The following is a 25,873-nucleotide window of genomic DNA, read 5'->3' as shown; positions in this document are numbered from 1 at the left end:
TAAATGATAAATCCTGCTAATTCCTGGTGTTGATTTAGCTTCATGGACGTGCTGATAAACACCTATAAAGCAGGGCCATCTAAGGTTCTCCAGCTACTAGAAATGGATGGAACTTCACTTTTTTCCAATATGAATTATCAAAAACTGAAACCGCTAAAAGCACAACTGATGGAAAAACAAATCATTTTATAGTTTTTTGCCCTAAAAGAAGCTGAGATCAGCGGCTGCCTGTGGCACGGCTGGTATTATTTAATCAATTTCCTGGCCTGACAATCGCAGAGAGAAAACTTAGTGGGGAGGAATAATAATACAGATTCTGAGAAAAGGTCCGGCCCTGTTTTGAGAATTAGGACCGGCCAGGGAGGGACAGTCGCCCCCTTACCCCAGGAGCCAGCCCAACCTTGTATAGAACTGTAAAATGTAGTATATGGTGAAAAGTGTCAGTGGATACAGTTACTGTCGTCACTCGGGGGAGAACCGGCACAAATTGGGAATTAAACATGTCACAGATCTCGTCTATGCGAGTTCACCGAGTCTACGTCCGCTGTTAATGAATCATTTTGTCAAGAACTTAGTTGTTCCCACAGGGTTGAATCAAGTTGTTTAATTCACGTTTTTTTTTTTTTGGAAAACACAAACTTTTGTGAAGTATCGTGTCAGCCCTTCTGTGGAGAAAGCCGTGACACCAATAACCCGAGCAGAAGAGACGCAATATATACAATGTATTGGCAACGTGACTCCATAAAATGCTCGAGCGCCCTGATCCTCATTACCCTGCCCTGCATTGGGAAAGTTCCTGGTTCCTTGGTTCTTTCCGCAGCAATTCACGTTCAGTTAGTTATGTAGATCTTAGTTCAGCATCAAGTTAACCTTTGAGGCCGCTTGGTTTTCTTGCGCATACTTGGGAAGCCCATGTACATGGGAACGATGTGTGGCAATGCCTAGTTCTCTCTCTTTTAAATGTTCTCTGGGGCCCCTACACATGGCTAGCTAGATATGGCCCTCCATAAAACCCCCAGAAGGGGGAGAGTTCCCAGGTATAGGCCGGGGCTTATTCCGCCATTCTGCTTATGTAATGCGTACACTTTGCACGTGTACATTTCCAAGAACATTCTGAATATCAATCAATAGGTTCCAATATCCAGGGATCTCAAAATCTAGAATAAACTAGTTTCAGCATTTAAAATAATCAATAGCAACACGATTCAGGAATATACTATAGAGGTTGCCATTCTTGCCAGTGATATGATATAGTCTAGTAGAACATGATAACAGAGCTAGAACACATATAAATGGCTACTATGCAGGACAAATTTATATTATGCAAAACTGGAACTTTTCTATAAAAAAAAAAAAAAAAAGAACCAACACAATAATGTTGAAAACCTATTTTTAATGTGATACTAGTAATAAAAAAACTGTTGGGAGTTGAAAATGATGTCCTGTAAATGGGGACATTGTTGGGAAATGTTGGCATAAATCTCTTTTTAACTTCTTAGTGCACATTTTAATACTTCTCTGAACATAAATACACAAAATATCACAAAATAATTAATATTGAATAGCTTCATTGTTTTCTTTCTTCTGTAATTTTGTTGATGGCTGTTTTCAGTCCTTTTATTGGTGAATCAATCTTTCCTCCGCCAAACGCTGTTGAACGACCTTCAGGATATAAGAGGTAAGGTGTGGGTGATAACCGCCATAATTTGGTTAGGTTCTCATTGTCTTCTCTTTCTGTCCACCGATCTTGGAACAATCTTTCTTATGTGGTTTTTGCCATTCATATTTTTATATGGGATCTTTTCCCTTGAATTTGATACTTTTACCTGTTTCAACTGAAAATCGAGCTGGAAGAAACGAATGGATGTCACAGTTAGGCTATTGAACAGTGTTGATGAATAGACCTAAAATACCCTGGTATACTGCCGTTTCATTTAGTGTATTGTAATTTATACAGATAATTGATATTTCAGTATTTGTCTGAGACTGTAGTAGTTTGTGATCTCCATACCTGGGAATTCTCTGGGGTTGACTCTGAGTCTCCAGGCGAAGCCCTGCTTCTCGGAGTCTCTGGGCCAGTTTCTTCTGTCTCCCGCAGGGGAGCAACCATGCCCTCTCCTTGCCTTCTTCCCTCCCATTCGCCACCCACTAAAGACTGTCAGAGGCTAGCCCCACCCCTTATTGAAGCCACTCCCTCAGAACATGGTATACATGCAGTGTCCCGTGTTTATTGAGACAGTCACAACGTTTGGCCACAGTGCATGGTTTCATTATCTCTTCTAGAGTTTTGGAGTTTCACTTCGGGTTTGGGCACCTTAGGAGCTATTTGGCTATTATTGAACTAGTCCCGTAACCTGGGCCATGCACTAGGTAGCTTTTTACTCCAACAATTGGTGGAGAACTCCTGTTGCCCAAAATGTATCATGTTTGGTTCTCTTAATGATGACATGAGGATATTGTAGAACAGTTGAGACTACAGGAACGTACCCGCGTCGCTGCCCCTGGACTAACTGTCGCAGTTGAGATCTTTGCATAATATCCATCCGCCGAAGCTGTTACACTGTATGTGTCGGGCAACAATAGCCTAAAATAATCACCACCAGTGCCTGGGGGGAAAAAAGGACACACGAGGTGACAAAGGGTTAACTGTGCATGTGATTGCTGCCAGGATGGTGCAAAGGAGCATAAGCCAGTCTTTAAAAATATCTTTTTCTGGTAAGTTTAAAAGCAATTGTGTCTTACGGGCATATTGTAACTGTGCCATTCCAGGATTTAGCAGGTTTTTATATGAATTGCATTCTCTGGTTTTCTCTGGTGATGTCATATTAACAAGTCACCATATTTGCCTTATAAGGGAATAGAAGAAATAATTTCAACAAAACTTGAACTTTTTTAATAAAACTGCCTATGGCTTGCGGTTTAAGTTTGTTTGTTTCTTTTTCAGTGCTAACATTTTGTAACTATTCGGTTTAAAAATTCATGACTATTTTACGTTAGAGGAGCTCAATTCATAGGAAATTAATTCTCCTGCCCAAAACACACCTCCCTTTTCCTTGCTCCCCTTTCTGAAGCTTAAAGAAAACATCAACTTCTACCAAAAAAGGAGTCATTTCACAGGGAGGAATAATCTTTCAAATCCTGAGGACGGGATGTTCGGATAGCTGTTGCCATGTTATTTATAAGGTGGATTCTAATACATGTATATTGCGTATGGTAAACAATGGCATTGCTCTTTTTTTACCTTATTCTGTAAGGTTTGGGAAAATAATAGATCCTCTTTAATGCTTACATCATAAGAAGAGGCAGAGTGATTGGCTTGGTGCATAAGAAGGGGTAGAATAAAGGGAAGCACCAAGGCTATGGGGTATTAAGAATGCCTTACCAGAGGTAACATCGTGATCAATACCACTAACTGAGATGACTGCATTCGCTATTCCATTATTATTTTCATCTGTTACCAAGCCTTTAATGCCTTGGTGGACCTGTGATTATTATTATTTATTGTTTATATAGCACCATCAAATTCCGTAGCGCTGTACAATGGGTAGACAGCACATAACAGGTAGTATGTAACAGAGACAACAGGTGAGGAGGGCCCTGCTCCAACTTATTACGCAATTATTCGTTCAGCTGATCTGCACTTAGTTGATCATCCCCCAAATAAAACATTTACGTTGATCCCTACTCGCCACTTTTAATGTATTACATAATCCAGAGCGCTTACACGACATCGAGTGCGGACTGCTGACATTTTGTGCAGGTTTCTGCTGCAGACAGCATTGGGCAATAATGCTAAAATAAGGCTGAACGGATTCATTGAGAGACATGTTGCTTTTGGCAGACTTTAGAACAATTCTAGTAAATGATAAATCCTGCTAATTCCTGGTGTTGATTTAGCTTCATGGACGTGCTGATAAACACCTATAAAGCAGGGCCATCTAAGGTTCTCCAGCTACTAGAAATGGATGGAACTTCACTTTTTTCCAATATGAATTATCAAAAACTGAAACCGCTAAAAGCACAACTGATGGAAAAACAAATCATTTTATAGTTTTTTGCCCTAAAAGAAGCTGAGATCAGCGGCTGCCTGTGGCACGGCTGGTATTATTTAATCAATTTCCTGGCCTGACAATCGCAGAGAGAAAACTTAGTGGGGAGGAATAATAATACAGATTCTGAGAAAAGGTCCGGCCCTGTTTTGAGAATTAGGACCGGCCAGGGAGGGACAGTCGCCCCCTTACCCCAGGAGCCAGCCCAACCTTGTATAGAACTGTAAAATGTAGTATATGGTGAAAAGTGTCAGTGGATACAGTTACTGTCGTCACTCGGGGGAGAACCGGCACAAATTGGGAATTAAACATGTCACAGATCTCGTCTATGCGAGTTCACCGAGTCTACGTCCGCTGTTAATGAATCATTTTGTCAAGAACTTAGTTGTTCCCACAGGGTTGAATCAAGTTGTTTAATTCACGTTTTTTTTTTTTTGGAAAACACAAACTTTTGTGAAGTATCGTGTCAGCCCTTCTGTGGAGAAAGCCGTGACACCAATAACCCGAGCAGAAGAGACGCAATATATACAATGTATTGGCAACGTGACTCCATAAAATGCTCGAGCGCCCTGATCCTCATTACCCTGCCCTGCATTGGGAAAGTTCCTGGTTCCTTGGTTCTTTCCGCAGCAATTCACGTTCAGTTAGTTATGTAGATCTTAGTTCAGCATCAAGTTAACCTTTGAGGCCGCTTGGTTTTCTTGCGCATACTTGGGAAGCCCATGTACATGGGAACGATGTGTGGCAATGCCTAGTTCTCTCTCTTTTAAATGTTCTCTGGGGCCCCTACACATGGCTAGCTAGATATGGCCCTCCATAAAACCCCCAGAAGGGGGAGAGTTCCCAGGTATAGGCCGGGGCTTATTCCGCCATTCTGCTTATGTAATGCGTACACTTTGCACGTGTACATTTCCAAGAACATTCTGAATATCAATCAATAGGTTCCAATATCCAGGGATCTCAAAATCTAGAATAAACTAGTTTCAGCATTTAAAATAATCAATAGCAACACGATTCAGGAATATACTATAGAGGTTGCCATTCTTGCCAGTGATATGATATAGTCTAGTAGAACATGATAACAGAGCTAGAACACATATAAATGGCTACTATGCAGGACAAATTTATATTATGCAAAACTGGAACTTTTCTATAAAAAAAAAAAAAAAAAGAACCAACACAATAATGTTGAAAACCTATTTTTAATGTGATACTAGTAATAAAAAAACTGTTGGGAGTTGAAAATGATGTCCTGTAAATGGGGACATTGTTGGGAAATGTTGGCATAAATCTCTTTTTAACTTCTTAGTGCACATTTTAATACTTCTCTGAACATAAATACACAAAATATCACAAAATAATTAATATTGAATAGCTTCATTGTTTTCTTTCTTCTGTAATTTTGTTGATGGCTGTTTTCAGTCCTTTTATTGGTGAATCAATCTTTCCTCCGCCAAACGCTGTTGAACGACCTTCAGGATATAAGAGGTAAGGTGTGGGTGATAACCGCCATAATTTGGTTAGGTTCTCATTGTCTTCTCTTTCTGTCCACCGATCTTGGAACAATCTTTCTTATGTGGTTTTTGCCATTCATATTTTTATATGGGATCTTTTCCCTTGAATTTGATACTTTTACCTGTTTCAACTGAAAATCGAGCTGGAAGAAACGAATGGATGTCACAGTTAGGCTATTGAACAGTGTTGATGAATAGACCTAAAATACCCTGGTATACTGCCGTTTCATTTAGTGTATTGTAATTTATACAGATAATTGATATTTCAGTATTTGTCTGAGACTGTAGTAGTTTGTGATCTCCATACCTGGGAATTCTCTGGGGTTGACTCTGAGTCTCCAGGCGAAGCCCTGCTTCTCGGAGTCTCTGGGCCAGTTTCTTCTGTCTCCCGCAGGGGAGCAACCATGCCCTCTCCTTGCCTTCTTCCCTCCCATTCGCCACCCACTAAAGACTGTCAGAGGCTAGCCCCACCCCTTATTGAAGCCACTCCCTCAGAACATGGTATACATGCAGTGTCCCGTGTTTATTGAGACAGTCACAACGTTTGGCCACAGTGCATGGTTTCATTATCTCTTCTAGAGTTTTGGAGTTTCACTTCGGGTTTGGGCACCTTAGGAGCTATTTGGCTATTATTGAACTAGTCCCGTAACCTGGGCCATGCACTAGGTAGCTTTTTACTCCAACAATTGGTGGAGAACTCCTGTTGCCCAAAATGTATCATGTTTGGTTCTCTTAATGATGACATGAGGATATTGTAGAACAGTTGAGACTACAGGAACGTACCCGCGTCGCTGCCCCTGGACTAACTGTCGCAGTTGAGATCTTTGCATAATATCCATCCGCCGAAGCTGTTACACTGTATGTGTCGGGCAACAATAGCCTAAAATAATCACCACCAGTGCCTGGGGGGAAAAAAGGACACACGAGGTGACAAAGGGTTAACTGTGCATGTGATTGCTGCCAGGATGGTGCAAAGGAGCATAAGCCAGTCTTTAAAAATATCTTTTTCTGGTAAGTTTAAAAGCAATTGTGTCTTACGGGCATATTGTAACTGTGCCATTCCAGGATTTAGCAGGTTTTTATATGAATTGCATTCTCTGGTTTTCTCTGGTGATGTCATATTAACAAGTCACCATATTTGCCTTATAAGGGAATAGAAGAAATAATTTCAACAAAACTTGAACTTTTTTAATAAAACTGCCTATGGCTTGCGGTTTAAGTTTGTTTGTTTCTTTTTCAGTGCTAACATTTTGTAACTATTCGGTTTAAAAATTCATGACTATTTTACGTTAGAGGAGCTCAATTCATAGGAAATTAATTCTCCTGCCCAAAACACACCTCCCTTTTCCTTGCTCCCCTTTCTGAAGCTTAAAGAAAACATCAACTTCTACCAAAAAAGGAGTCATTTCACAGGGAGGAATAATCTTTCAAATCCTGAGGACGGGATGTTCGGATAGCTGTTGCCATGTTATTTATAAGGTGGATTCTAATACATGTATATTGCGTATGGTAAACAATGGCATTGCTCTTTTTTTACCTTATTCTGTAAGGTTTGGGAAAATAATAGATCCTCTTTAATGCTTACATCATAAGAAGAGGCAGAGTGATTGGCTTGGTGCATAAGAAGGGGTAGAATAAAGGGAAGCACCAAGGCTATGGGGTATTAAGAATGCCTTACCAGAGGTAACATCGTGATCAATACCACTAACTGAGATGACTGCATTCGCTATTCCATTATTATTTTCATCTGTTACCAAGCCTTTAATGCCTTGGTGGACCTAGAAGACAAAAACAAAAATATTAGTTTAACCTGTATATGGGATATAAATCTCCTAAACTCAAACATCCAATTCCTGAAAAACAAATATTAAAAAAATGGTATAATTTATTAAATTAAAAGGTTCCCTGCCTAAAAAGAGTGTCCTATCCATATCATGGCAACCAATATGGACTGGGGCAAAAAAGAGCCCAAACGTCACAAAAAATAAAGAACAAAGAACCCAACCAGGTTTTCATTGATATAAAAAGATATCTTTTTTTTGATGACTTGAGGCTTATTTGAATTTGGTGTTTGAATGCTATGGATCTGGCAGAATGGTGAGACATGTTAAGAGACTGTTACACGTGTTACTATGTGGCATGCGGTATCTGTAATGGGTGCTGTATGGAGTTATAGGGCATATAATATAAAAGTGGTCACTGAGCTCAGCCTGTTCAGTGTTTGCTACCCCAGGTTGTATGAAATGTGAAACGGGGCAGCGAACAAAGTGTTCTGTGTGCGGTTAACGTGACCCGCGTTACATGTGGAGTATGATGTATAAGCTCAGTGTTTCTTTACTTCCTCTCTCAATCTCCTCTCAGCAGCTACCCTGTTTAGCTCTGTGGTGCGCATGTATATTCTCAAACAGAGAGCTGTTAGTGAATGGGATCCATTTACTGGAAAGTAATAGCCCCAGAACATCGGGGGCCCCGGAGTGTTTTTATTGCATGTAGTGGCCGCTCTGCAGCTTGGTGCTTGAGGACAAATAGGTGACACTAAGTGGCAAAGTGAGAGGGCTGTGGATGGCTTTGTGAAGGGTTAATGCTAGTAACACATAACTGCGATAACTGCAAACTGTCCTGAATTTAAAGCCACTGTCCCTAAAATGTTTGCTTTTGCAGCATGCTCTTGGTTATACCCTTTTAGAGAGTAGAACGCTCTAAAATTCAATTCCTTCTCTCCTTAAAGTTCTCGAAGTACTTGTTTTCTTTTTTTTCTTTAAGGGGTATATATAGTTTTTGCACAGGGTTCATAGATTGTCCTTCAACAGTCACAAGCTCCCTTCATATATTTTAGTGGTTATACAGCGGTAAATCACAATATTTGGTATGAGAAATTGACCTTAATATTTCTTGCAATCAGAGCCGGCCTTAGGTGTTCTGGCGCCCTGTGCGGACTACTCGTCTGGCGCCCCCCCATCCCAAAAAAAGAAAGGAATCAAAACTTGTAACAAAACCCCAATCACTATATACTACGCCAAACATTGATGTGGTGTAGGCCTACCACTTCATTGTCTGGCTTAGTAGTAGGGATGCACCGAAACGAATTCTGGACTGAAACCAAAAGTGCAGCATTTACCTGGCCGAAACCGAATATGACCCCCCCACACCATAACACATAACAAAACAATTAAATAACAATATATATATATATATATATATATATATATATATGATTAACAGCAATCACATTCTTATCATGCCCGCAGATTCCAGGATGTACTCGTAGACTACTTGGCATGATAGGAGTATGATTGCCCTATGTACCCCGTCTCACTCCATTCTCCCTATCTACCCTCTCCTAACTATCTACCCTCTCCCTCTTTGAAGTTCACTTACCTTTCAGAAGTCCTGCGGTGAGGGTGTTAGGCCTCTGCCTCCCAGCTCTGCCACTGTATGGAACAGTATAGAGTGATGGGAGTTATGATGTACTTTAGAGCATAATTATATAATGAAAAATACATTGGAAATGGTACAGCATAACACCCATCACTCTCACACCCTTACCAATCCACACACATACACCAATCCACACATATATACCAATCCACACACACATACACCAATCCACACACATACACCAATCCACACACATACACCAATCCACACACATACACCAATCCACACATATATACACCAATCCACACACATACACCAATCCACACACATACACCAATCCACACACATACACCAATCCACACATATACACCAATCCACACACATACACCAATCCACACACATACACCAATCCACACACATACACCAATCCACACATATATACACCAATCCACACACATACACCAATCCACACACATACACCAATCCACACACATACACCAATCCACACATATACACCAATCCACTCCACACATATACACCAATCCACACACATACACCAATCCACTCCACACATATACACCAATCCACACGCATACAAATCCACACGCATACCAATCCACACACGTATATACCAATCCACACACGTATACACCAATCCACACACGTATACACCAATCCACACATATACACCAATCCACACATATACACCAATCCACACATATACACCAATCCACACATATATACTAATCCACACATATACCAAACCACACATATATACCAAACCACACATATACACCAATCCACTCTCACTGTCACTCTATGCTTTCCTACCTTTCCTCTTTCAGTTTCTTTGCCTCCTCTTCGCTCTTCTTCTTAGTTCTTCTGTCTTCTCTTCCTCCGGGTCAGAGGGCACGGAGACCGGTGGGCGCGGCTTCAGTGCTGTGCGCCGGGATCTGACAGCAAACCCTGGCGCACAGCAGCTGTTGCCGCGGGGATCACAAGGGAGCGGTATCGGAGGTCTGTTAAAGACCTCCGATACTGCTCCCTTGCGAGCCTGCTCCTCCAGCGGCGGACATTACTGTCCGTCTCTGGAGGGGTGCCGGGTGCCCCCATACTGGCGGCAGCGGACCCCGCGGCGGCAGTGGCGTCGGACCGCGCTGCGGCGGCGGCGGACCCCGCGGCGGCGCCCCCTGGAGTGTGGCGCCCTGTGCGGTCGCACAGGTCGCACACCCCAAAGGCCGGCCCTGCTTGCAATTATGACAATTCTGCCATCTAAGCATGCAGTTACAGGTACATCGCCTACAAAATCAACATGGAAACGCTCCACGGAAGTGTCAAGTTTGGTACAAGATGTTAATCTTCAGGCCGAGGAAATGGATTTTAGTCCCGCTACCAGCCTATCAAGTTCCTCCGGCTGCCACCTATGTCCACCAACCGAATGCCCCATGGGTGGAAGTTTAGGCGGGGAAGGACTGAAACAATTTGATGAATTTGTATCCCAGCTGCCAGTAGGTACAACTGTGGGCATCCCTCATTTACTCCTTGTGCTTTTGAGAAATTGTGCAGAACATGTGCAAAAATGGTGGAATAAAACCAGAAGAGGCTGGAACCAACAATTTGCCTCACGCAGCACCCCTGAATAAATGGACCTCTAAATAAGTCTTGTAGAAAATCAAAAGACGCTTGTGTCGGTGAGGACTCCTCAACGGAAAGCGTCTAGAGACTAGCTGGATAGATAAAGACCGGTAAAAAGACTTTAGCTCTGATAACGTCACTCTACTGAGAAGATACGGAGGAGGGTGATGACCGTGTGAAGGTTTTACCTCTTCGATGTATGTGATCAGAGCTTCACGATTACCGAGCCACTCTCGCTCCAGTTCTTCCTCCCGGGGGAACTTGTTACAGCTTAGCTCCAGCGTAATTTCAAAACAGTTTGTGTGAAGGTAGTTAAAGTCCTGCATTCCTGTAAAAATGACATGAAAGATTTAGATGTTAAAAGTAACAAATAAAATCCAGATCATTCCTGTTGACCATTGTAGTCCAACTGGTGACACGACCACCGGAAGCTCCTGTCTAGACGTTTTTATGGGTTTGTGTCTCTAAAACCTGTAGGATCTTTGGGATTACAATGGAGTCTGACGCGTCAGCCTACGAGGCATCTTCTACTTTTATGACAATAAAGCCGAACCGTGCATTTTTCTTTTGTCGCTACCAGACTACCTTGACTACCAGCTAGAATGAATCCGGTCCAACAATGAGGCTTTTCTTTTTGTTAATGATGGAATATGACGAATACATTTTACAGTATAGCTGTTCAAAAGTAACAGGGTCAAGAATACGCCATCAGGAGCTCAATAGGGTTGATATAATATAATGGGGGGGTTATCAAGCAGATCCTGGGAAAAGGATCCCATAGTATGCATATAAGGTGGGTTTTTAGTCTCTAAACATCATCCCATAGGTTTCTTTAGCATATAGAGCTATAAAATGCAACAAGAAAGTGTAGAAAAGTTACAGATCCTCTAAAAGACAGATGTTTGCCAGTCAATTAGATTTTTCGTGTGTTGTACTATATTCTATGATATACCGTGCTTAATAATTCTATACGAAAAATATTACATGTGTTCCATATTAATTAAATGTAACGCTGTGTTAAACGTTAAGACTTATACAGCATATCTTATACACCAAGCTTTTAAATTATTTGTAATTTTTTACAATCCCAGAAATAATCTCTTCAACAATCTTAAGTACCGGTATTTGCCTTGGTTTGGCCTAAATTGACCTCAGCACAACTATTGTTTTCATGCAAGCCTTTAGAGACCGCGAGCACAAATTAACCTGTTCCGTGCCAGAGGAGTAGTCAACCCAAAAGAGTAAAGAGGTTCGAATAAAATGTGAGTTACATGAAAATCCATACATTCACATATGTTTGCTGATCCCAACATAATTCTGTTTTACTTTGTTTTATTCCTTACAGCAGATAGCATAGCTACCAAGTATCCCTCTTTACGAGGGACAGTCCCTCCTTTTGTCCATTGACGAGCATGATCAGAGTTGCAACAGCTGTTGGCTATTCCCCCGTAGACCGAGGCTGGATCAGCTTTGAGAGGGTGTTTTCGCTAATATTCTGCTGAAATCACTAAGCCAAAGCTCACAAACAGTCAGCTCGTATGTTCTGTTTTAAATATTTTATTGGTTTAGTGGGTAATGCCCTGATCACATAGCGATTCACTGGATGAGAAGGATATCACACATCCCTATTGGCATCCTTTAGAACATGTGTAGGTGGCTTTTTAAGGCAAATTAATTGGAATCGTTTCAGAGTATGTTTAACCTTAATTACAAAGCCCGTACATGTACGGGCTCAAAATGCATTGTTTTCAATGGGTTTAGGGAGTGCCCATTGTCCATTGGGTTAATAATGGAAGTGTAATTTAACATTAGCCTTGTTAGGGTCTCGTCCCATATATATATATATATATGCATAAAGTAGCAATCATAGTAGACCAGCTTTTGAAGCGAGAGATCCCAATGATGCAATAATGTAAGTTATTGCTGCACACTCCATATGTTGAAAGAGGTCAGTGAATGTTTAGTCCTCACCTTTGCTTAGTGAATACCAAGAGGCCCCATTGGTGATTCCATCTGGAAAGTAATCCCCGCAGTTCCACCCTTGGTGCATCCAACCATGCGCATAAGAATAAGCCTTCGCAAGCTGCAAGAAGAGACAAGAAATCATTAAAACGCAGATAGTCTAAGCAAACAGCATATTTTTTTTAAACGCTAAAAAATAAGATAATGCTGCCCACGTCAGATCTGGCCTCTGATCTTAACGTCTGTAAGTTAAAACATTTCACAAAATTATTATTGTGGGAATAGCTATGGCAGCTTCCCTTTAAGGTAGTTTAAGGGTATATTTCTAGTTGAGAAACCTATAAGCTAAATAGATCTAGGAAAAATATATATATTTTTTTTTAGAAAACTAACCAAAAGAATTGATGACTTAATATGTTTCAGGTGGAGTGGTAAGAAAATCTTCCACCGTAACGAAAGCAGCACATTCACAAATATTATCGATCTGAAAAGATCCACGGATCATTGTATTTCAAGCCAATGTAGGGAGAGAGGCGCTTGGCATAATTGCTGTTTATATGACGTTCAAAATTTTATAGGAAATCCGAATATCCTGTACAACAACATGCGCTATTTGGACAAAAGTACTGGGACCATTGCCTTCCCAGAAGAGTGGAAGATGTTATTGCTGCAAAGGGGGACCGACTACATATTAATGCCCATGTATTTAGAATGTGATGTCATCAAACCCCCTGTTGGTGTAATGGCCAGGTGTCCCAATACTTTTGTCCATATAGTGTATATTGTACAGCCCTGGTATATGGAGTTATAATAAATACATTTCACATATATTATTACATATTTGAGTTACCTTTTTAAAAAGCTTGTCGTCGGGTGTACCTGTATAGCCAGTGCGTCGATAACCCCTTGTTCTCAGATCTTTGGATTTATCGTATGGGTAGTTGGCTACTACAGCCCCACCATGTAAGTTTGCAGAAAGCACAAAATTATAACTTTTCATCCATTCGATTGTTACCAATGTCTCCTGTTCTACCTGTAACCCGAAATATTTGTGAAATAATCATTTGTAAGGTAATTGTTTCAAAGAGGTTCGTTTTCACAAACCAGGACGAGTGATATAAAAAAGGTAAGTTTTTCCATATCAAAGACTGCCTATCAACTTTAACTACGTGAATGAGTGGGGCTTCATACATTTTTCAATTTATAACAAAATGTAATGTATCTTTTGCAATAAGTAACTTCCAACTTTAAAGAGGTAGGAATCCATCTATACATTGGGTTGGCCATAGTTCTTGGTGTTTAAAGGCAATCATGCTGGTATTTCAGTGCATTGCCCGATGGGTTAGAAAGTAGTGGTAGAATAGGAACAAGAATCTCCTGCACAACATATAGAAAAAGTTATATCTCACTTAAAAAGGCCCGTGTTATATCTCACATAATGATATGCAGCCAACAAGTGATTTGTTAGCTGTTGTGGAACTGAAATCCCATGACTCTTCTTTTAAACATTGCTACAAATCTTCTGAAGGAATGATTGTTTAGGATCACAGGTTAAGTAGCTCCACATCAGCTGGTTAGTTTGTTGGCTTTCCTTTGATCTGGAACCGTGAATCAGCTTTCTGATCCGAGTCCTACCTGGTTTCTCCAGTTGTCTGGCAGAGGAATGTGATGATTTTGTCCTCCATTTTTCTCATTGAAATACATGACAATATTGAGATCTGGGAAGTTACGATTAAGATCCACTTCGTTGATGTTGTTTCTTCCAGTAAGATATCCATTTGTGTCTGGTCCCTGCACAGCACATTATGGGTAAATTTAGGTAGAATTATAGAATTCATGCAGTTATAAAAAAAAAAAAACACACAGCGAAGATATAAGATGCACCAAAAGTAATTCATTGTGGTATCCAGCAAGCCTGGAACACCTAGGACGATGTTTTCGCTACACAGCTCTGTGCTGAAGTGCAGGTCGATCAAAGTCAAATTATCAAACAGCTCTTGGTATAAAAAATCATATTAAATAATCAGATGCAGAATGATACATCGCTGTGCTAAAGTCAGTGCGATGTCTATTTATTTTGTATGATAAATAAATCTTTGTTACTGGTTGACATGGACCATTTGAACTTTGGGCTTCTTAAAATCTGGAACCACTTATGTTCATGAACAGCGGAGTAAAATGTTATGTACAAAGTGCACAATAAATCTAATAGGGGACTGCAGATCAATGGATGAAGATATGGTTTCCATATCCCATTCGCTTTAAAAGAGCACTTTAGTCATTTACAGATTGCAGACCCATATAGGTGCCTTCCTGCGTTCCTTCCGAACATCACAGACCTGACCCAGGCCAACTGCATTTGCTTTTATTAGAAAATATATCTAAAAAGGAAGCTTTTGGGTTAATTCCTTTTTACGTAATGTTTTATAGTGAAACTTGAACCGCAACAATGAGTTTTTGCAATTGAGGTTTGGACTGAAGAAGGGCTCGTAATCTTTTCCTTGACAGTTTGTAATGCATTATATGCTATTCTGTCAAAATTGGTAAAAAAACAACAACCCCCAAAACATACAAAAAGTCAAATATAAGTATTGAGTAAGTACCTGGTCTGCTGCCACTTCATACCCGTCTGGATTCATGGAAGGCATGATATGGATCCGCGTGTCCTGGATTAGCCTGGTTATCCGCTCATTACCATTTTGATATTCTTCACATAAAAACTCAGCCAGTTGGATCAGGAGCTCTCTCCCGAGGACCTCATTGCCATGCATGTTTCCAACATACTTAAATTCTGGCTCCACTAGAGGAAAAGACATGACACGTGTGAATTAGATCTATGTACCTGCTGTCCTACATAACATTTAACCTTCGCAATGCTAAACGGAGTCACATTTTGATTACTTAAGTTGAATCTCGGACACCCAAAAATGCATATATATATATATATATATATATATATATAAAACAAACCAAAAAGCATTGTGGGCTCCTAGAAAAGGTGAACATCAGCGCAGAACAAATGGACACATGGGTTTAGTCCCCTGAAGATGGACTGTCTCTCCTAAAGATGCATGTTTGACTTTGGGGTCTATTCACTAAAGGATGAGTTCTGGTTTCTTCTTCCCTCGATTCGCTAACCATCTGCACAATGTACGTTTTAATGATTAAGGATAATCGCTGATTTAACTATACATTACACAGGGCCAGCCAAGCTCTTCTTACAGCAGACCCTTATTGGCTGATGGACCTTCATAATATAAAGTGAAGTCAAGGATCTGAAAACAACTCTAATGTTAGTGAATAAAGCCTAATGTTCACTAAAATGCACTAGCAATGCGCGTAACAAACTAACGTGAATAGAAGCAATTACTGTCTAAGTGTCCTGATGGACAGCACCCCCAGGCAAACACTACTTGCAATGCCAACACCTATTAGAACAATTACACAGCTAATCAATGCAAATTGGGGCTCTTAAAAGCAACACATATCATGTCACCTGAATAATGGCGACCCCAATGTGCTCCGACACCCAGGCTTAAAATACATGTAGATCACTATCTCTAAAGTCATTAATGAATGGGGGCTGTTGGCCAAATAGAAAAAAGCCAATAAAAGGTAAGGGTGCTATGTCAGTCAAGAGACAAAAGGACAATACTGTTTGAAATGTAAATAGCCTTTAATGATTAACTAAGAAGGCGCCTGCAGCAGTGGCCAGGAAATATACATACAATCTCATTAAGGACCTCTTTGGTAAAACGAAGTTGAGTCTTGTCTTAATATTCACGAAAAACAAATGATGACGGACTCTCGAGAGGTCAATGTTGATATCGATCTACTGCTTTCCCTAATCCAACATTCTAAATTCCATATGGTTAATAAACACATGTGTTTACAGAATAAGCAAGGCCATTGGAGCAGTCATCGCTTCTTTGCAGGGTTCCTCCTCTCCATTTAAGCTTTTCCTCCCCTTTGTTGGGTTACCGCGCTACCCGATGAAAGTGATTGACTCTTTCAGAGAGGTGAAGAAAAGGAAGACGACTTAAGGACAGGAAATCATTTTTGTGCTTCCTTGATCGCCTTCTGATACCAATCTCAACTTCCTTGGGGCAAAATACTCAACAATTAAAAATATATATATATATATATATTCCAAGACAAGTATATTGATGGAAAATTAAAAAAAAACATGTTTTAATCATTTGATTTATTTATTGTGTAAGCTATTAAGGCGGCAGTTGGCACTTGGTCGCACGGACTCCTGATTTGGTAGATAAAACTCTAAAAATGGGTCACTGTAAAAGTAGTCAGATCACAGTAGCCGATACACTCAATGGTTGGAATTAATGGAACTTTGCTCCTCAAATAATATATCACAGGAAAAAAAAATAATTGTAGATTTCCCCCCCTAAAATAAGACATCATACTGTAGGATGTGTCAAACTTTTAGATTCAGTAATTTAACGGGGGGCTGAGATTTCGGAGTAATATTACATTTTAAGACCTTTATCTCCAAAAAGGATCTTTTGTTCCAAAACAAGAACAGCCAATGTCCATGTTTAATACAGATTTGGTCCCTGTTGAATTGTGAATTGTGAATACCTATGTATTAGTTGGTTCGCAAAAAATGGCCACTCTGTGTGACAAATTAAGACTTAATCCAGATTAAAAATCGATGCTCATGTTCTTTCTTTGCAACAAAGTTACAAAATGAATGTACAGTGGAAATTTTGTGCCAAAAATCTCCAGTAGTTCATTTAAACATTTCCTTAATAAACAGGAGTGAGAAGCGAGTCTTGAAAACTATGCTGATGCTGAAAGGAAAAATATCAGTAAATAATAATAAAAAAAAAAAAAAGAAAAAACTGCATGTTGATTGTACATTGTACAGAACAAGGTGGGTATTTCAGAAAGGGTTAATTCATGTCTATACCTCACATGCAGCAGTGACTTTTTTTTAAATTTTTTTTATAAATACCAATATACATATGTATAATTGTGTAAAATGTGCTTAAAGACACAAGTCGGGTTTATTATACAGAAGGGTTCATATTGTATTATTCATTTCAAATGTAAAATGCAGAAATGGAATAACTTATTAAAGTATGCAAATTCCCCCCTTAACATACATTTCATTGAGCTCAAGAAAAAAAAAAATTAGTGTTCTTTCTGCGTAATATCAACTAATATACAATACTTACGGATTTCATGTCTTCCTGGATTATCACTAAATTCGATGACGTAAAGGTGCCTTCCTTGGACACTTCTTCCAATACTGTAAATCCTGGTGATGTACGGACACTCATTTTGTACGTTGAACAGCGCTCTCACCAGGTCATCGTAGCGGTGATGGAAAAAATTGAGCGAGGCTGATAACTGACACAGGAGTAACAGTTTAAGAAGCGACCGTAATCCCAAATGCATTCTTCCTGCTATGGTTTCTTTACCACTAAATTCCCATATACAAAGTAACACAGCTCTCCGGTTTTCTCTTTCGCAAGTGTGAACTACAACCAGCCTGCTCCAGTTTCAAAGGGAAGTGCCAACCCTCTCCAGCCTAGTGGATAGGAGCCTGAGAGGTGGACTGTATAAAGAGCTGACTTTGATCGGACTCCTCCCTGTACAGCTCCACAGCATCCCACACCATGATTTACAGCTGTGGATTCTCAGTTTTTTTTTGTCCCATGTCCACCCTCCCTTATCCCCTTGGGCCCCCACACCGGCCAAGGTGATCCTTGCCTTCTTCAGCCTCGACGCTGCACATGTTGCAACCTTCGTTCATTCATTAACTAACCCGCAAACTGACCCCTTTGGTCAATTAACCAGTTCCTTTTCAGTAATCCATTTCCAGGAGGAATCTAAAATTGAAAATGCAAGTTGTGTTCATGCAACGCAGCATTTTGTAGCATTCCTATACATGGATAGTGAGAGCGGAAGAGAACCAGTTGGTTCATCCACCTGGTTTTGAATCGATTTTTACTTATTAATCCTTCAGGTATCCTTGATGCACATCCCAAGTTTTCTTGAATTCCTTTACTGTTTCCATTTCCACTGGAAGCCTATTCTATTTTGTCAAATTACCCCCGTCAGCCAGAAACTATAAATCATTCCATCCCATCCTCCTCTTTTTATTAAACGCTATTCTATCAAAAAATATCTACAGTAATTCCACTCTCTCTGTTTTTAAAGAGTGTACACCAGGGAAATGGCCAGTGGGATGCTGGCCAACAGTGCCACACACTCGGCCCGGGAGGGCACTGGAGTGGCAAATTGGGGGCAGCAGTGTGCAGTCACCAGCTGGATATGCCAGGCCACATACTACGTGCGGCTACACATACAAAGCCACTGACCACGCTCACATCATCATACGGCCTCTGGCCTTATCAATGGCCATCATCAATGTCAGTCTGGCCCTAGTGTACATATTATGGTTACTAAGTCTTTCCAGGTATGGTTTGTTGGTCACACTCAACATATGTTATGGTGGAGACAAGAAAGCTGATGAAAAACCCTCCACTTAAAGGTAATAAATAAGGAGACACTCCAAAACACATCCACCAGGCAAGCCTAAAAACTTGAGTTTCCACAGAAATCCTATCTAGGCGTATGCAACTCACTTTAACAAGCACCTCTGGTATGGTTTGTTAGACCAAGTACAATTTTAGTGGTGCTTCTTTGAATACTTGTTAAATTACATTTCCCTAGTCCGGGAGTACAAAGTATATTAACACACCTCTGAACATCAAGGCTCTCGGAGCCCTCCCTCTTTGGATACCGGGTTGGCAAGCCTGCTGACATCACTGGGTGGTCCGTTGATGTGCGTGGGCTGCCCTGCTGCCGTCAGTGAGTGGTATGTGGTAGTAGGGGCAGTGGGCAGGGAGTGGGTGCCTCCATGCTGCTCCCACGGAGTTTCTGGGCAAAAAAAAACTGAGAGATCCCAGGTATGGATATTAAGATATAAAAAATAATTAAAAAAGTCAAATAAAGCTATAGTTATGATATAATCTTTTATGGAGGACCTATGGTTTCTAACCCACTTTGGCCATGGACAAAGACCACACAAAGTTCATGCATGAGACTCTCCAATGGATCTCACTATATTTCTATGACCCTGTCATGCATCTGTGAGGTACAGAGTCACTTTTTTCCAGTTTAAAAACTGGAATTGACAGGTCCAGACCATAACTGTTCAGTTAATGCCAGACTTCTAAGAGAAACATGTGTTTTATAATATCCCTTTTGCGGGGCCAGTTATAACTACTCATAATTGCTGGTAAAACTGTAGAAATCCAAGACTTGCTTTAAAGTTTAGTGGACCGAACAGCAGGTGTCCCGATTAACACATACAGGTATGGGCAGGGAAAGAGACTGGGACCACCGTCTTACCTTACCCACCCACCCAGACACTTTGCTCAACTTCAGTCCACTTTGAGGGGGTGACATGGGAGGTCTGTGCTGTAATAGCAGATATTTGGAGGTAGCTCTGTGCCATAAAGGGTTACAAAGACAATTCAGAGGACTTTGCCAGGTAATTAAATGATCCAGGATCTAAACCCATAGTAAAACTCAGCTGAGGTATAATGTCTTTTACCAGGCATTCTCACAGGAGAGATCTGCACATATTAAATCACATATGGCGAAATGCATTTGCTATTTAAGGACTCCTCTCCGGTACGGCATCACCCAGATTGTTTCATTCAGTCGGTGTTTCATAGAATGACTGACGTCAACCACTAGAGTGTCAGTCCCCCGCATAATGTTTAGAGGATTTCATTAACATGTAAAGATCTGCTAGTGAAGCAGACATCTGCTATTCTCTTAAGCGATTTATAGAAATTTCCCCTTACCTGCCGATGCTCAATTCCTCCTGCACTCCTTCTCCCTTCTGTCCACTATTTGGGAGAGCCAATGGTACAGAAGCCAGTTCCGGTGGGTCTACGTTACTCGCGTTACACACACTCACTCTAACACCATACACTAACACAGACACACCCAATGACCTTATGATTTTTATCATAGCGAGATACCCAATCTTATAGGAAAGTTATTTTATGCAATTTATTTTAGAGTCTAGCTGCAAGGGCCGTTCAGCTGACCCTATTTTTTGTATTTATTTTTTGTATTGTATTAAGCTCTGCGTAAATTGTTGGCGTTATATAAATAAAATATAATAATAATGTCCATCCATATCAGGGCTGCACAACTGCGGTTCTCGAGTCTGCAAACAGGCCAACATTTTTGGATATCCCAGTTGACAACAGGCGTCTCAATGAAAACTATATGTCCGTCCGCAAGCAGAAGAGCTTACTGCGCACAGAACAACAAAGAAAAATGGGCGATCTGGTTACTGTTTATATATATATATATATATATATATATATATATATATATTGAAGAGCCTCAATTGAGTTCCAATACACAAACCATTGTTTGCTTAAGATATGCCTATGAGTGTAATGCAAAAGAGATAACGTATTGTTGCATTAGAAACAGAATTCCTAGTACTGTTCGATGCTCTGACCTTTTCTAGAAATAATTCCTTAATCGTGTACATTTTGCGCTCAATTATCAGTTTTTGTTTGGGAACACTTAGTTATCATGTGACACAAAAGTAGGCACCGATAGTTTTTTGCCATAGAAAAAAAGCCGGATGAAAGAATCTGCCAAGGTTTTACTCGCTTAACTTGCTGAAGCACGTTCTTTAGCGATTGAGTGTATCTGGTTCCATCATATAATGCATTGTGTAAAACTGATATTTAAATTGTTTTAAGATTTGTATTGATCAAATACTACAAAGTTAAATGATGCCCCCATCTTCAGCTGCTCGGATATGCAGGCAATGGCGGCGTTAATTGCGTTACACACAGAACAAAGGAAGAAATACTGGCCAGAGATCAAAGTCTAATCTCCTAGGATGTGCTTCAAAGAGCTGTGCGCCAGTGCTTAACAATTACATTTTTAAAATGGTTTCACCATCTAAGGTCCGCTTCATTTTTTGCAGCGACAGCAGCCATTTTTCCTTAAACATACTTGCTGTACAAGTTTGCTAATAGCAATGACAACCAGGTCAGGCAAGATAAGCATGATAACAACTTGGCACAGTTCCTCGGACCAAAATCTACTTGTCGGATGTCGGTGGTGGCACTCAAACCCTCAAAAAGACACTGCAGCCATCAAATACACTCTAATGCATTTAATAGTTGAGTGATATGCATTCCCCCACTCTCCAGCTATTTTCCATGCAGGGGGTGCGTTTGGCTGATCATGTGATGTACTTAACGCCAGCCAGCTTCAACGCTGGTGTGGCAAACGTTCCAGATTTATCAACCAGGAGCAATTGTCCCCAGAGCCCTACAAAACTCTCAGAGGTGGGAATGAGGCAGTGACCCTGCAATGAAAGTGGCCGCTCACACACACTGTGTGTCCAGTAGCTAGAATGCGACGGTAAAGGAGTGAGGGACAGGATAAAGAGTGAGTATGTATGTATGTTTTTTTCTTATGTACTGTGTAGTGTTAGCATGAGTGTGTAGGTGTAATTGTGTGTTAGAATGACTGTGTAAGTGTGTTAGAGGGAATGTGTGATGAAATGAGCGTTAAACAATGCTCAATGAGGAATCTCCACTGCTAAGCCAATTTGCCTATTAGGAATTGCTAATTATTTTTGAAGTGGTAGTTTACTCATTGTGACAATTGCCATTGTCCCTATTTATCATTGACTCCATGTGACTAACCGAAAGAAATTGTTTAATAATTTATTTTTCCTTTCATGGAACAGAATGTCAAATTTTCATCAATCATTTCACGGCGTTCTGAAAATAATTCATTTAGTTGCTTCTGCTAAATATTATAAAGATTTATTTGTTAATACTAATTATTATTTTCATTGTCATTATCATTAATATTATCATATTGTTCCAAAATGCTTTCGTGAATGATTTTGTATTTCTCACTAAAGCCACGAAGAAAGGCTACCTTAAAGATTCTGGACGTGAAGCAATTGTATGACTTTCTAATAAATGGAAATATTCTGTAAGAGACTTGACTATAAAAGTAATGACATCTGTGCAAATGGAAGAGAATTCATACAGCGCAGCTTGGAGCCGTGCAACAAATGACTCACCCTTTCTGGCTCTTTCGTATAGATTTGTTTTCTATTCGGTAAGGAAATATGGCCACATTCCATGAGTTTTCTGGAAAAAAAGTTTATATTTAAACTGTGGTTAGCATCTGCTAAGTCAAAAAAGTATCATACGGGAAGAAAAATGTATTGGACAGAAAATTGTCTTATTAACAAAGGAAAATCAGATGCAACGATTATAATAAATCATATTAATTATAATATGAGGAGTAGGAGGACAGCATCTTACCCGTTTAACACAGCACTGTAATTCTTTAATGAAATGTGGTATCATCTTTATTTCATCATTTTTAAAAGTTATATTTTCTGCCTTACCTGATGTCCTACAATGGCAAAGACAGGGTGTTAAATGCAAATTAATTTCCCATAATCCTTAAATTACATTTCCATGGAAATTCTAAATGTCTAAGCAAACCCCTAACATCTTAGGTGTTCAAATTGGGCCACCTGTGTTGAGGATGAGAAGCAGGTCTGGATGGGCCATCTAGCAAACCAGGCAAATTCTCAGTGTGCCTCTGTACAACAGAGCTCCATACTCACCTAAGTCTGGCCACATGCTACACATTAACAAAAAAACATAATGTGCGGCCACTCATATCCAGTCGTTGATCGCAATTATACCATTTAGACTGTTAGCTTGTTTGAGCAGGGCCCTCCTCACCTGTTGTCTCAATTTATTATGTTACATACTACTTGTTATGTCCTGTCTACCCATTGTACAGCGCTATAGAATTTGATGGCGCTATATAAAACAATAAATAATAATAATAATTTAGTGGCTACTTTGTCATCCTCAGTCCAGTCCCAGTGAGAAGGATGGGACTGGGCCTCTGCTTCTCCTCTTGCCTCTTCTTGTTGTTCTGTCTTCTTGCTTCGTCCGTTCCTCCCAGTGTCTTTATTTATTTTAGTCCTAGTGGAGTTAATGGTTGGTGTGGAGATTGTCATTTCCTGCACTTTCTAGGATTATGGCTGTGTTCCTAAATCTGGGCATCATAGGTCAAATAAGGAAACAGAGCAAGCCACTAGCAATACACAATAGGACCAGTAGGTGGCAGTATAGCATCCCAAATCACAATGTTGTATAGTGGCTTTAAAAGATCAGTTTTCATGGGAACATGTCATGAGTCCACATTAGTGAATAAAAAAATAGCTATATATTTAGTAAGCAAAAACTCTAGTAATAGTAATTATATTGCTTAATATTTTGCTGTTTATTATTATAAAAAAACCCAACCCTTTTTCATCTCAGAATGAATACTTGGATGAGGCTTGTAGCATCTCCTTTTTATTTGAGTGCTTTATATATATATATATATATATATATATATATATATATATATATATATATATATATATATATATATATATATAAATATGGCAACCATATAGAATGAATGGATATATTTTAATGTTACATGGATGACAGTGATGCAGTTAAATACAATTACAATACAGAATATATTGAACTTGGAAATCATGAATATACACTCACTAGCCACTGGGTACACCTGTACAATTGCTTGTTAACACAAATAGCTAATCGGCTAATCACATGGCAGCAACTCAATGCATTTAGGCACGTAGAGCTGGTCAAGACAACTTACTGAAGTTCCAACCAAGCATCAGAATAGAGGCAGAAAGGGAATTCAAGTGACTTTGAATGTGGCATGGTTGTTGACGCCAGACGGGCTGGTCCGAGTATTTTAGAAACTGCTCATCTATTGGGATTTTTAGTCACAACCATCTCTAGGGTTTACAGAGAATGGTCCGAAAAAGAGAAAATATCCAGTGAGCGGCAGTTGTGTGGATGGAAATGCCTTGCTGATGTCAGAGGAGAATGGGCAGACTGGTTCGAGATGACAGAAAGACAACAGTAACTCAAATAACCACTCGTTACAAGCAAGGTCTGCAGAATACCATCTCTGGATGCACTACACGTCGAACCGTGAAGCAGATGGGCTACAACAGCAGAAGACCACACCGGGTGCCACTCCTGTCAGCTAAGAACAGAAAACTGAGGGTACAATTTGCACAGAATCACCAAAATTGGACAATGGAAGACTGGGGGGGTGTAGGGGCCCCAGTTGCTTTGCCCAAGGCATACAATGCTGTTTAGACGGCCCTGCGTTCTGCCACTGTCTCTGGTTCAGTTACCGGCTTAGCTGGGTCCAGAGGTGAATGACAGTGTGACCTGGTGCTCATGGAGCTGTTCCAGTGGTGTCGAGCCGTGTACTCATTTGGGTGTTTGTTTAAGGCCCTCAGGCTGTGCCGGAGCCCAGCTAGGGGTAGCAGGAGGCCATGCGGACGTCTGGAAACATTTGGACACTGACACAATTTTCATGATTTTGGCTCTGTACTCCACCACAATGGAGTTAAAACGAAACAACCAAGATGCACTTGAAGTGCAGACTTTCAGCTTTAATTCAAGGGGTTGAACAAAAATATTGTATGAAACGTTTAGGAATTTCAAACATTTTTATACATGTCTCTTTATTTGAAGGGCTCAAATGTAATTGGACAAATCAACACAATGACTGCTTGAATTCTGGAACGCATGGATGGTTTGCCAGGCCTTTACTGCAGCTGACTTCAGTTGTTGTTTGTTTGCGGGTCTGCTTCTGCCACGGCATCAATAAACACTAGTGACATATTGGAAGCCATGCAGGCCCATGCCATCACACTGCCTCTACCGTGAGGTATGCTTCAGGTCATGAACCGTTCCACGGTCTCTCCATACTTTTCCCCCTACCGTTCTGGTACAGGTTGATCTTAGTTTCATCTGTCCAGTGAATGTTGTTCCAGAACCGGGCTGGCTTTTTTAATTTTTTTTTTTTGGCAAAGTCTAAACTGGCCTTCCCATTCTTGAGGCTTATGAATGGTTTGCACTTTGTGGTGAGCCCTCTCTATTTGCTCTTCTCTTTATGGTAGACTTGGATAATGATATACCTACCACCTGGAGGATGTTCTTCACTTGGCTGGATGTTGTGAAGGGGTTTCTCTTTTCCATGTAAAGGATCCTACAATCATCTACCACGCTTGTCTTCAGTGGACATCCAGGCCTTCTTGTGTTGCAGAGATGCGTTATATTTTTCTTAGAATGTACCAAATGGTTTATTTGGCCACTCCTAATGTTCCTGCTATCTCTCTTATGGATTTTTTTTTGCAGCCTAAGAGTGGCCTGTTTCATTTACATTGAGAAC

General features: G+C 40.3%; 2 protein-coding genes across 2 annotated transcripts; both read right to left on the bottom strand.

Moving 5' to 3' along the window:
• Nucleotides 1-1,570: 1,570 nt before the first annotated feature.
• Nucleotides 1,571-3,751, bottom strand: LOC128468252 (carboxypeptidase N catalytic chain-like). Its single transcript, XM_053449941.1, has 4 exons — nucleotides 3,725-3,751; nucleotides 3,383-3,482; nucleotides 2,488-2,606; nucleotides 1,571-1,847 (listed from the first exon to the last, which is right to left on the bottom strand). Exons 1-4 carry the CDS (start codon nucleotides 3,749-3,751, stop codon nucleotides 1,719-1,721), a joined length of 375 nt encoding a protein of 124 aa, XP_053305916.1. The 3' UTR covers nucleotides 1,571-1,718.
• Nucleotides 3,752-5,429: 1,678 nt separating this feature from the next.
• Nucleotides 5,430-18,083, bottom strand: LOC128468752 (carboxypeptidase N catalytic chain-like). Its single transcript, XM_053450542.1, has 9 exons — nucleotides 17,737-18,083; nucleotides 15,142-15,338; nucleotides 14,174-14,329; nucleotides 13,389-13,571; nucleotides 12,548-12,659; nucleotides 10,765-10,904; nucleotides 7,242-7,341; nucleotides 6,347-6,465; nucleotides 5,430-5,706 (listed from the first exon to the last, which is right to left on the bottom strand). Exons 1-9 carry the CDS (start codon nucleotides 17,957-17,959, stop codon nucleotides 5,578-5,580), a joined length of 1,359 nt encoding a protein of 452 aa, XP_053306517.1. The 5' UTR covers nucleotides 17,960-18,083; the 3' UTR covers nucleotides 5,430-5,577.
• Between the last annotated feature and the right edge of the window lie 7,790 nt (nucleotides 18,084-25,873).

Source organism: Spea bombifrons, chromosome 11 (genome assembly GCF_027358695.1).
Source record: "Spea bombifrons isolate aSpeBom1 chromosome 11, aSpeBom1.2.pri, whole genome shotgun sequence".
In the NCBI taxonomy this organism is placed as follows: domain Eukaryota; kingdom Metazoa; phylum Chordata; class Amphibia; order Anura; family Pelobatidae; genus Spea; species Spea bombifrons.
Note: the sequence above shows the minus strand (reverse complement) of the source record. Positions and strands in the feature narration are given on the sequence as shown.

Excerpts from the sequence above, each read along its gene's own strand:
- LOC128468752 (XM_053450542.1), bottom strand. The coding sequence starts at position 17,959 with ATGCATTTGGGATTACGGTCGCTTCTTAAACTGTTACTCCTGTGTCAG. Across the intron at positions 15,339-17,736 it reads TCCAGGAAGACATGAAATCC|TGGAGCCAGAATTTAAGTAT; the intron begins GTAAGTATTGTA and ends CTTTTCCTCTAG. Across the intron at positions 10,905-12,547 it reads TTGGTATTCACTAAGCAAAG|GAATGCAGGACTTTAACTAC; the intron begins GTGAGGACTAAA and ends TCATTTTTACAG.
- LOC128468252 (XM_053449941.1), bottom strand. The coding sequence starts at position 3,751 with ATGTCAGCAGTCCGCACTCGATGTCGT. Across the intron at positions 3,483-3,724 it reads CAGTCCGCACTCGATGTCGT|GTCCACCAAGGCATTAAAGG; the intron begins GTAAGCGCTCTG and ends TAATAATCACAG. Across the intron at positions 1,848-2,487 it reads GTCCAGGGGCAGCGACGCGG|CTCGATTTTCAGTTGAAACA; the intron begins GTACGTTCCTGT and ends CGTTTCTTCCAG.